Consider the following 13,434-nt stretch of genomic DNA (forward strand, 5'->3'; position numbering starts at 1 on the left):
GTATTCTCTCCAGTGCTGGTGTCTGTTATCGCACTGTGTTTTTGAGGATGCTGCCTCGCTGACGGTCTGTTTTCATTCATGGATGACACATGGATGTTGTGATGCTTCGGGATCATCTTCCTCATCATCTTCTTCTTCTTCTTGATCCAGTATGTCTCCAGGATCTTCTTGTTGTTGATCCAGCATGTCTCCAGCGGCTCCGGTTACCGAGAGCAGTGCCGCTGAAGTGCACCGCGAGCAGACGGAGGCGCCGCGGGAACCGGTGAGTCTGAGTCCCGACGACGCTTTGTTGCGAACCACGAATATCAGTGTTGAACGGTGTTGATCTGTGTGCTTAACAGACGAGCACAGAGAAAGGCTGATCAATGCATTAAGATTTACGCGTAATTGGAACATTAGAGGAGGAATCGAGTGTGTGTGCAAGAGTGAGTAACAAGATTAATACACTGTAAGAACTCTAAAACACAAAGGAGAAACGCTCCTGTTTTATTTTCAATTAAATTTTAAATAAACTATTTAACCAGTGGTTGGGTATTATACATATTATATGACCCAATTTGAGCTACAAGCATTTTTTTTGAGAGAGAGAGAGAGAGAGAAAGAGAGGGAGAGTATTTCTTTTTATATCTCGATGTGTGTGTGTGTGTGTGTGTGTGTGTGTGTGATATCGCATTCATTTTCCTTCAGCTTAGTCTCTTATTTATCAGGGATGTCCACAGCGGAATGAACCGCCAACTATTCCAGTATGTGTTTTATGCAAGGAATGGCCTTCCAGCTGCAACCCAGTACTGGGAAACACCCAATGCACGCTCATTCACACACCTATAGCGCATGTGTTTGGGCTGTGGGGGAAACCGGAACACCCGGAGAAACCCACACCAACACGGGGAGAACATGCAAACATCACACAGAAATGTCAACTGACCCAGTTGGGACTCGAACCAGCGACCTTCTTGCTGTGTGCCACCCCAAAAGATAAATTCACTCTATAAATGATTTAAAAATGTTGTCGTAACCCAACGAAATACAGAGAAACAGCGTCATTTATACAGTTAAATTTAAATGACAACTTTTAACCCAATGGTTGAGTTTGTCCATATAATTTGACCCAACTTTGGGTTCCGACAAGCATTTTTAGAGAGAGAGAGAGAGAGAGAGAGAGAGAGAGAGAGCTTGTTTTCATGTGCTGGTGGGAAATCAAATTTAAATTGCACTCTTTAACCCAATGGTTGGGTTGGTGCATATTATCTGACCCAACATTGGGTTACAACAAACATCTATTAGAGTAAAAGAGAATATTTGTTTTTATATCCCGGTGTGTGTGTGTGTATGTGTGTGTGTGTGTGTGCATGTGTGTGTGTGTGTGTGCAAGAGTGCGAGAAGATAACAAGAATAACTCACTCTAAAAATGGTTTTAAAACGTAACCCAAGGTTGGTTCGAATATGCAGAAACGCAACATTGCATAATTATTTCTTACTAAAATTTAAATGACACTTTTTAACCCAATGGTTGGGTTTGTCCATATTATCTGACACTGGGTTACAAGAAGCATTTTAGACAGAGAGAGAGGGAGAGAAAGAGCAAGAGAGAGAGATGTACTTGTTTTTTTAACGACCCAGGCTCATTCTGAAAATACATTTCTAGAGATCGCCAAATACGTCCCAGGAGCTACATTTTTTTGCAGTTTTTGTTTTTCGTGAATCCACCAGAGGGCGCTGTGTACGCCTTTTCAGATCTCAAATTTCTGTCACGAGTGCCATTTGTGCCTGCTGTTCTCGCGTAAATCCACCAGAGGCCGCTATCGACTGACTGACTGACTGATCAACTGACCCATCCTCCTCCTTCCCTAAACCCAACCAACAGTTTTCAAAAGCAATCCAGAAAAAGAGAAGCCCTCGCCTGATTTTTACCACGTTTTCAGATTTTACCGCATTCTCACCCTGTTACTTACTTGTTTATTTTATTTTTTGCCTTTTGTTTTACCTGCTTTCTGAAACCGTCCTTTCTATTTTAAAGTGTTGTTTATTGCTGCTCAGTAACCAAATACAGCACAAAATATTAATAAAACACAAACAGTAGTCCATTTCTCTCTTTCGACTTAAAAATAGATGAAAAAGTTTTGGATTTGAACATGAGTGATAATTTTACAATAAAATAAATGACAGAACAGTGAATAAATAAATACAAATAAGAATAAAAAATAGTATTTGTCTAATGTTCATTTAAGCTATATATTCAACACAATCTCACGGCAATTCGTAACTTTTTGATTTAGTGGCTAATTCGTACGAATTCGTATGATCTAATTCATACAATTTAGTATGATTTGCTCATCCGCCGATGACGGTTGGGTTTAGGGGTGGGGTTAGGTGCCACGCCTCCTTTTTAAAATCGTACAATTTCGTACGACTGAACTCATACGAATTCGTACGAATTAGCCACTAAACTGTCAAAATGTAAAATACTTACGTTTTCTCGTGAGATCAGGCTGATATATTGGATAAGAATTTAAATAAACAGTTGTTATCATCTGCGTTCATAAATAATCATTTAAATAATTTGTAATAATTTGTCTAACATATCTTTTGTTTACATTGCACTGAAAGCCACGCACATCTCTCACCGCTACAGCGTGAGATCATTCCTCACTGTTACGCACCGCTCCCAATATGCGCACGTCTCCATTGGAAAAATGAACTTGCGTGCGGAAAAGACGCAATATGTGAACAGCCCGCTGCTATAGTTAATCCAGTGTGCGTGTGTATTAGCCTTGGTATAACTTTAAACAAGCACACAGTCGGCATAACTTTGTTTAGTTGCAGCAGTTTTGTTCCGTGCGACAGAAACACGGCGTTGATAAGCTTTTACCATTAATTAACCGTCATGAATTTAAGAGTGGTTAATAGTGAAATCGACTAATCACTGCATCCCTAATAACGATCTCAGTGCATTGTACAAAAGGCCTTTTCTACAATCATATCCAAATGTTTTCGGCTGCTCGCACCACTCGCTTAATGTCAGGTGACTCACGCTCTGCGCAGACTTCAACTGCAGCTCGAGCTGTATTAAACAGATGCACGTCACTTCATGACTATAGCGGCCATTTTTCGACAGAACTAATTTTATTTTTGATGTCTTGGTCACACTGTTTGGAGGGCCGGAATAAGTTGCCTTGAGGGCCAGGTTCGGCCCGCGGGCCACCAATTGAATAGCCCTGCTATACAGTTTAGCCAAAGTACATGTTACAGACACTCTGGTCACCAGTGATGGGAATAACGGCGATATAAATAAATAGAGTTACTAACAGCTAGACTTTTTTCAGGAACGAGTAATCAAATGAGCTGTTTCCCCTGTTGCAACGCTGTCACCGACAATAAAATGTGCGTTTCTACAGGGTGGGCCATTTATATGGATACACCTTAATAAAATGGGAATGGTCAACGCAATCTCACGGCAATTCGTAACTTTTTGATTTAGTGACTAATTCGTATGAATTCGTACGATCTAATTCGTACATTTTCGTACGATTTGCTCATCCCCCAATGACGGTTGGGTTTAGGGGTGGGGTTAGGTGCCACGCCTCCTTTTTAAAATCGTACAATTTCGTATGACTGAACTCATACGAATTAGCCACTAAACTGACAAAACGTAAAATACTTACGTTTTCTCATGAGATCAGGCTGGGAATGGTTGATATTAACGTCCTGTTTGTGGCACATTAGTATATGTGATAGGGCTTGTAAATAACTCATGTTATCAGTTTATTAAGGTGTATCCATATAAATGGCCCACCCTGTATAACTGAGAACACTGAAGCGGTTTTCAGGAGAGCAGCATCGCTCTCAGCCAGGTACGTGCACAGAGAGGGCTCAACCTGTGCCCTTTTTTCTCTGACTTAGATAAAAAGTGTCCCTCAGAAATGAACGACAGTGCCCACGCGCTCTTCAGTTCACGATCTCAACCCCACCCCCTGCTCTTCAGTTCACGATCGCCAACCTCCCCCCTTCTGTTATTTCAGCACATGCCCCTTGGAAAGTCTCTGCATGGTCCTGCTCTCAGCCATAGGATCTCTGATTCTGGGGTGTGTGTGTGTGCACAGTGTTGCCAGATGTAGCTGACTGACTCCAGCCCAAAACCTGTCGAAAAAACTCTGAAAACCAAAAAGCGCCGCCCAACAATTGACTATAATAACCTATCGTGTGGTTGAGGAGCCGGGGGTGGGGGAGGAGTTGGAGGTGGGTGATTGAGATGTCGTGTCGGGGAGGGAGATCACAAGCGTTTATACACTGTTCTAAGCGTTTGTATGTGAAAAACGGGGGCTATGGCAATTCTTTGAGAGATCAAAACAGGTTTATAAGGGCAGACCGAGGCTGGCGGGCACGCCGTTGCAAAACCGCCCAAATTTTCACTACGTCATTTTTTACACGCAAAAATAAATTCAAAACCGCCCAATCAGGCAACACTGTGTGTGGGGGTGTGTGTGTTCGGTGCTTGAGCTGGACACATAACCAAGCAGTGATGATGATTCAGCCTGATCTCACGAGAAAACATAAATATTTTACGTTTTGGCAGTTTAGTGGCTAATTCGAGTTCAGTCGTACAAAATTGTACGATTTTAAAAAGGAGGCGTGGCACCTAACCCCACCCCTAAACCCAACCGTCATTGGGGGATGAGCAAATCGTACGAATTCATACGAATTAGCCACTAAATCAAAAAGTTACGAATTGCCGTGAGATTGTGTTGGATGATTGGTGTGTCTGTGAACGTGGTGTATCTGAGAATGTGCTGATTGGCTTAGATCGAGTACCTTTCCATCATTTGCCAATCAGAGGCAGAGTAGGGTGGGTGTTCACACACAAGCACACACACCAACGTCCAGGAGTAGGAACAATGGCAAATCCAACAAGTTCAAAGGTAGCATCTGCTAATTGGAAACATAAGCACTACTATTCCCTTATTGAGGTGAAAGGCAAGAATGTTTGTGTATCACACGGCTTATGATCAAGAAAAAAAAAGAGACCAGTAATTCTATGAAGCACCTCACTTCTCTACATGCCGCCACAACATTAGTGGCTACGCAAGTGATAACCTGAGCTCTGATACCTCTGATACCTCTATAGCTCTGAAAAAAGACGAAGCCATGAAGTCAAAGCAAATAAAAGTAGATTTTTCTCCAGCGCAAACACTTCTAACTCAGACAGAATTCAACTAAATAATATCTAGATATATAAATGAGGACATGCTGCCGTCGTCTCTCACATTGTCCCTCGACAACATTAAAGCAGTGTAGATTAGTGTACAGTGTTTTCTATTTATTCTATAGTCATTTGACAAATTAGATTAATTAGTTACTTTCACAATCATGTAACTCAGTTACTATTTATGAGAAGTAACTAGTAACTAATTACTCTTTTAAAGGAACGTGGCCAACACTGCTGGTCACACAAAAGCCTCATTGTGCAGCTAAAACCCACCACAGTGATGGCGAGGTCAGTCTGTTATGTCACGTTACTAAAATGACAAGCTCCTGAGCACTAAAATTAGTCCGAATGAAAGTGGGCCGCCTCACGCTCACGTCCCCAAACACACAGGCTGATAGCAGCAGAGAAAATTCTCAGAACTGTATATCAGCTCATGTGTTTGGACGAGCCTCGGGGTTCAGCCTTCAGCACTTTACACTGGCGTTTCTTCACCGCTGAAGGGTTTTAGAGAACAGATTCGTCCCCAGTGCTCGAGCTTCAGTCTTAAAGGGAGAGTCCATCCAAAAATGTAAATCAATATACAGTTAATTTCCTCACCCTCAGGACATTGAAGATGTGGGTAATTATGGCTGTGCGATATGATGAGGTACAGTTCAAGTCAGAATTATTCGACCTCCTGTGAATCTTTTTCAAATGCTTCTCGATGTTGAACATATTCAGGGATTTTTCACAGTATTTCCTATAATATTTTTTCTTCTGGAGAAAGTCTTAATTATTTTATTTCAGCTAGAATAAAAGCAGTTATTAATTGTTTTGAAGCCATTTTAAGGTCAATATTATTAGCCTCTTTCAGCAATATTTGTTTTCGATAGAGTCTACAGAACGAACCACTGTTATATAATGACTTGCCTAATTACCCTAACTTTACCCTAATTAACCTAGTTAAGCCTTTAAATGTCACTTTAAGCTGTATAGAAGTGTCTTGAAGAATATGTAGTCTAATATTATTTACTGTCATCATGACAAAGAGAAAATAAATCAGTTATTAGAGATGAGTTATTAAAACTATTATGATTAGATATGTGTTGAAGAAATCTGCTCTCCGTTAAACAGAAATTGGGGAAAAATATACAGGAGGGCCGATAATTTAGACTTCAACTGTATATCATATGGACAACATAAAAAGTCTATCATTTCATATTATTGTCTATATAGATCATTTATATGAGCGCAATATTATACATCGTTACTGGGATGCAGATAGAAACATGAATAACAGCATTGTGAGAAAGTTGCAATCTTGAAAGTACAGTGTTTACATTTTATTGATCAGAGAAGTGGTCGAAAGTGGACAAAAGAGACATAATAATCACCAAGAGTGAAGGCTAATGTGTCTCTTTTGTCCACATTCGACCACTTTCAACCACTTCTCTGATAAGTAAAGTGCAAAATGTAAACACTGTACGTTCAACAGTGTTTCTGCAGGTTTCACCAAGTTAAATTTAAGACTTGAAGACATTTTGAAGACCATTACGAAAGAAATTTTAGATTTATACAGCGCTAAATGCTAAGGATTTTCTTTTTCAAATATCCCAGTTAAACTCTCAGAAATAAAGGTTTAAAATCTGTCACTGAGGTGGGACCTTTTCAAAAAGTACACTGTTGTACCACACAGGTGGACATTATTAGCTTTAGGGTACACTTTTGCACCACACGGGTGGACATTATTACCTTTAGGGTACACTTTTGCACCACACGGGTGGACATTGTTACCTTTAGGGTACACTTTTGCACCACACGGGTGGACATTATTACCTTTAGGGTACACTTTTGCACCACACGGGTGGACATTTTTACCTTTAGGGTACACTTTTGCACCACACGGGTGGACATTTTTACCTTTAGGGTACACTTTTGCACCACACGGGTGGACATTGTTACCTTTAGGGTACACTTTTGCACCACACGGGTGGACATTATTACCTTTAGTGTACACTTTTGCACCACACGGGTGGACATTGTTACCTTTAGGGTACACTTTTGCACCACACGGGTGGACATTGTTACCTTTAGGGTACACTTTTGCACCACACGGGTGGACATTGTTACCTTTAGGGTACACTTTCGCACCACACGGGTGGACATTGTTACCTTTAGGGTACACTTTTGCACCACACGGGTGGACATTGTTACCTTTAGGGTACACTTTCGCACCACACGGGTGGACATTGTTACCTTTAGGGTACACTTTCGCACCACACGGGTGGACATTATTACCTTTAGGGTACACTTTCGCACCACACGGGTGGATATTGTTAAATTTAGGGTACACTTTCGCACCACACGGGTGGACATTGTTACCTTTAGGGTACACTTTCGCACCACACGGGTGGACATTGTTAAATTTAGGGTACACTTTCGCACCACACGGGTGGACATTGTTAAATTTAGGGTACACTTTCGCACCACACGGGTGGATATTGTTAAATTTAGGGTACACTTTCGCACCACACGGGTGGACATTGTTAAATTTAGGGTACACTTTCGCACCACACGGGTGGACACTGTTAAATTTAGGGTACACTTTCGCACCACACGGGTGGACATTGTTACCTTAAGGGTACACTTTCGTACCACACGGGTGGACATTGTTACCTTTAGGGTACACTTTTGCACCACACGGGTGGACATTGTTACCTTTAGGGTACACTTTCGTACCACACGGGTGGACATTGTTACCTTTAGGGTACACTTTCGCACCACACGGGTGGACATTGTTACCTTTAGGGTACACTTTTGCACCACACGGGTGGACATTGTTACCTTTAGGGTACACTTTTGCACCACACGGGTGGACATTGTTACCTTTAGGGTACACTTTCGTACCACACGGGTGGACATTGTTACCTTTAGGGTACACTTTAGTACCACACGGGTGGACATTGTTACCTTTAGGGTACACTTTTGCACCACACGGGTGGACATTGTTACCTTTAGGGTACACTTTTGCACCACACGGGTGGACATTGTTACCTTTAGGGTACACTTTCGTACCACACGGGTGGACATTGTTACCTTTAGGGTACACTTTCGCACCACACGGGTGGATATTGTTAAATTTAGGGTACACTTTCGCACCACACGGGTGGACATTGTTAAATTTAGGGTACACTTTCGCACCACACGGGTGGACATTGTTACCTTTAGGGTACACTTTCGCACCACACGGGTGGACATTGTTACCTTTAGGGTACACTTTCGCACCACACGGGTGGATATTGTTAAATTTAGGGTACACTTTCGCACCACACGGGTGGACATTGTTAAATTTAGGGTACACTTTCGCACCACACGGGTGGACATTGTTAAATTTAGGGTACACTTTCGCACCACACGGGTGGACATTGTTACCTTAAGGGTACACTTTCGTACCACACGGGTGGACATTGTTACCTTTAGGGTACACTTTTGCACCACACGGGTGGACATTGTTACCTTTAGGGTACACTTTCGCACCACACGGGTGGACATTATTACCTTTAGGGTACACTTTCGCACCACACGGGTGGACATTGTTAAATTTAGGGTACACTTTCGCACCACACGGGTGGACATTGTTACCTTTAGGGTACACTTTCGCACCACACGGGTGGACATTATTACCTTTAGGGTACACTTTCGCACCACACGGGTGGACATTGTTACCTTTAGGGTATACTTTCGCACCACACGGGTGGACATTGTTACCTTTAGGGTATACTTTTGCACCACACGGGTGGACATTGTTACCTTTAGGGTACACTTTTGCACCACACGGGTGGACATTGTTACCTTTAGGGTATACTTTTGCACCACACGGGTGGACATTGTTACCTTTAGGGTACACTTTTGCACCACACGGGTGGACATTGTTACCTTTAGGGTATACTTTTGCACCACACGGGTGGACATTTTTACCTTTAGGGTACACTTTCGTACCACACGGGTGGACATTGTTACCTTTAGGGTACACTTTCGTACCACACGGGTGGACATTGTTACCTTTAGGGTACACTTTCGTACCACACGGGTGGACATTGTTACCTTTAGGGTACACTTTTGCACCACACGGGTGGACATTATTACCTTTAGGGTACACTTTTGCACCACACGGGTGGACATTGTTACCTTTAGGGTATACTTTTGCACCACACGGGTGGACATTATTACCTTTAGGGTACACTTTTGCACCACACGGGTGGACGTTATTACCTTTAGGGTACACTTTTGCACCACACGGGTGGACATTGTTACCTTTAGGGTATACTTTTGCACCACACGGGTGGACATTGTTAAATTTAGGGTACACTTTTGCACCACACGGGTGAACATTATTACCTTTAGGGTACACTTTTGCACCACACGGGTGGACATTGTTAAATTTAGGGTACACTTTTGCACCACACGGGTGGACATTATTACCTTTAGGGTACACTTTCACACCACACGGGTGGACATTGTTACCTTTAGGGTACACTTTCGTACCACACGGGTGGACATTGTTACCTTTAGGGTATACTTTTGCACCACACGGGTGGACATTATTACCTTTAGGGTACACTTTTGCACCACACGGGTGGACATTATTACCTTTAGGGTACACTTTTGCACCACACGGGTGGACATTATTACCTTTAGGGTACACTTTTGCACCACACGGGTGGACATTGTTACCTTTAGGGTACACTTTCGCACCACACGGGTGGACATTGTTACCTTTAGGGTACACTTTCGTACCACACGGGTGGACATTGTTACCTTTAGGGTACACTTTTGCACCACACGGGTGGACATTGTTACCTTTAGGGTACACTTTTGCACCACACGGGTGGACATTGTTACCTTTAGGGTACACTTTTGCACCACACGGGTTGACATTATTACCTTTAGGGTACACTTTCGCACCACACGGGTGGACATTATTAGCTTTAGGGTACACTTTTGCACCACACGGGTGGACATTGTTACCTTTAGGGTACACTTTTGTACTTTTAACATTAATTTTGTACTTTTAAGTTACTGTGAGGTACACATTTGTACTTTTTAGCTATTAATATGTACCTTTAAAGACCTGTTAGGAACAAAAATGTACCTTTTGAAAAGGTACCGTCCCAGTGACGAGAGTGTGGAAAAGATTTTCACTTTCTCTATCAAAAAAGATTCAAATGTAATAATACAATAATAATAATTTTATTTGAATATTTTTGTATTAATTTTCAAATATATCCATTCACAAACCCTATAACCCTTACCAAGAATACGACAAAACAGCTGTCAGTTACTTCAGTCCACAATAATAATAATTCATTCATTTTCTTTTCAGCTTTATTAATCTGGGGTCGCCACAGCAGAATGAACCACCAATTTATCCAGCATGTTTTGTAAGGGTCCATCTATTAGTATAGCAGCATGGCTGAAGGTCAAATGTGTGTAAGCCTTTTAGCACGTGTAAAAAGAAATTTTTATTTGTTAAAATTAATTTTAATTTGTTTCCAACTCCGAATTTTAATCTGACTCCAATTTATAATAATTTTAGATTTAGATTCATCTAATTCAAGCTGATCACCTTATAGGTTGTGATTTGGTCTAATTTAGATTGATTAAGCTAATAAATCCTTATTTTCAGGTAATGGTTCATCGTTTACCCAAAGTCACTTAGAATCAGTATGCTGGCCAGATACATCTGCTCACAGACACATCCTCGCTAGTTCTGGTTCTTAGCTAGAGGACATAACTGTAAGCTAATTTCCCTTAAGTAATAATAGGCCAACATCAATTACTCAAAGATACGTTTAAGAGTTAGAGATGAATACCTGATCATGTAGAAATACATTGCAGCATATGAGTCCTGATGCAGAGCTCAGAGACTTATACACTGCAACGGGGTATCCTGGATCCCACAGATACTTCTCCACATTTCCTTTAAATACTCAAATCATCATAAATTCAAGACAATAAAAGCTTCACCAAGACTCTTACCTGGTCATGAGATGAAGTGTGAATGTGAAGACCATTTTCCCTGGAGTGGAGCTTCTGGCATTGATCTTATCAGTCAAAACCTAAATTAACTGATATACGGGAGATTGTAAAATATTACAGTGAAATTAAGAGCACTTTACCAATCACACAGAGACATTTAAAATGACACCAAACATGAATATAGAGCCACAAGATACACCATATTAAAAACTTACACATTTTGTGTGGAGCTGCTCTGGTGGAGATGGTAAAGTCCAGGGCGAAGAGGGGGACTCGGGATGCATGATCGAGACAACCTGAACAACTGGTTTCCTATCTGACCATAACAGTTCCATAACAGTTAGAGATAACCATCCTTACAGGTTTACAGAGCAGATGCCCTTCCAGCCACAATGTCAAAATGAACACACAGCATCTTTAATTTGTATTAAGACAATGAATAAAGGTGTCATTGAAACAATATGAGGGAGAATAGTTGATGACATTTTTCATTCATTTAATTTTGGGTGAACTAGCCCTTTGATTTTCTACTAAAAAAGCCATGTACATTTTTAATGGCATTAGGATGAGTAAAACATGGGGTCGTTTTCATTTTTGGGTGAACTATCCCTTTAATACACTTCATCTCCCATTGCAAAGACAGATTGTTAGCAAAGAGCTTCTTCTTTTCTCTCTGCACATCATCTGGCTGCTGAAAGATGCTGATTAACCGTTTTGATCATTATTTCCTCCAGCATAAAAAGCCCCTCTGGGTCAAAGAAAGCTCTTTATTGGGTAATTACACTTCAAAGTGCCTTGAAATTACTGGCTGGAGCACTTGTGTAGTCAAAGAAAGTGATTAGTGTTTACAAAATGAAACAGCGTCTCATTCTTAAAAGACTCAATGAGCTCTCTAATGTTTAGTAAGTAGTTGAACCAGGATTTTTAGATTAATTATATTGTAATATTGTATTAACCACAAACGCATCAGTTAGTAGTGGAATAACCCAGCTGGGCTGTTATTTTAGTATCAATTTTTAAATATTTTGGACATTTGAACATATTTTTGTTGTATTTTTTTATTACATTTATAGAAATGTTGTTGCAATTCTATTTTTTTGTATTATTTATGTTGTTTTATTTATTTATTTTTATTATTTATGATTTTTTTTTTACATGCATTATTTTTTTTATCTGGTTTTGCAGAATATTATGATTATATTATGAATATTATTATTTTTTTATTATTTATTTGTTATTATTTTTACATTTATTATTTCTTTTTTAAATCAGTTTTTGTAGTAATTTTCATTAAAGTTTTAAAAGTTTTGTTTCAGCTATATTTTATTTACATTTCATCATTTATTTTTATTATTAATGATTATCTTTACATGTATTATTGTTTTTTTTATCTGTTTTTGTTGTAAGTTTCAGGAATTATTTAGAATTTTTGGTGCAGATCTATTTTTTGTATTATTTACATTTTTTTATTATTAATGATCATTTTTTACATTTATTGTAAAAAATAGATAATTTTTTTTATCAGTTTTCGTTTTATATTCATCAAAGTTTTAGAAATTTTGCTGCAGTTTTATTTTTTGTGTTATTGACGTTATTATTTATTTTTTAATTATTTATGATTATTTTTTTTACATTTAGTTTTGTTGTAATTTTCATTAAAACATTTCAAAATTTAGTTGCAGTTCTAGTTCTTTAGCATTATTGCATTTTTATTATTTATTATTATCTTATTTGTCTACAGGTTTTTAATAAGTTTAATATTTCTGCATAAAAAATAAACAGCTAGCTAATAATAATTAAAGTTTACAGGTTTAATTAACAATAATAATACTATTTAGGAAGTATTTTGGTGTAATGCACCACGCAAGATAATGTATTTTCCCAAAAATTATTATTAACAATAATTATTAATATGATTATTTATTAATTATTATTACAAATACACTTTAGCATGTTCAAATATTATTCTTTGGTGTTTGGTAAACATAATTGTGTTTCATGGACAAACATTTTTCTCTAAAATCTCTTTGTGCAGGTTATTGGTTATATTTTAAGTGCCATAATCTCTGTGATTTATTTATTTAACTTTATATTATTAATATTATATTATTGTATTATATTATTAATATTATATTATTATATTATATTATTAATATTATTAAAAGTCCAATTAATTATTTTTTTTAAAGACAAGTCATGTTCATTCATTTATT

The 13,434-nt window shown here is 39.1% G+C and overlaps 1 protein-coding gene across 1 annotated transcript in view; it reads left to right on the forward strand.

Annotated features, from left to right (window-relative positions):
• The window catches only part of tmem151ba (transmembrane protein 151Ba), an 18,279-nt gene continuing 4,845 nt past the window's right edge, over nt 1-13,434 (forward strand). Inside the window, 1 exon segment of the mRNA XM_056481566.1 lies at nt 1-262. Coding sequence (XP_056337541.1) covers nt 185-262 — 78 coding nt within the window. The 5' untranslated portion in view covers nt 1-184.

This window comes from Danio aesculapii, chromosome 20 (genome assembly GCF_903798145.1).
Source record: "Danio aesculapii chromosome 20, fDanAes4.1, whole genome shotgun sequence".
NCBI lineage: Eukaryota > Metazoa > Chordata > Actinopteri > Cypriniformes > Danionidae > Danio > Danio aesculapii.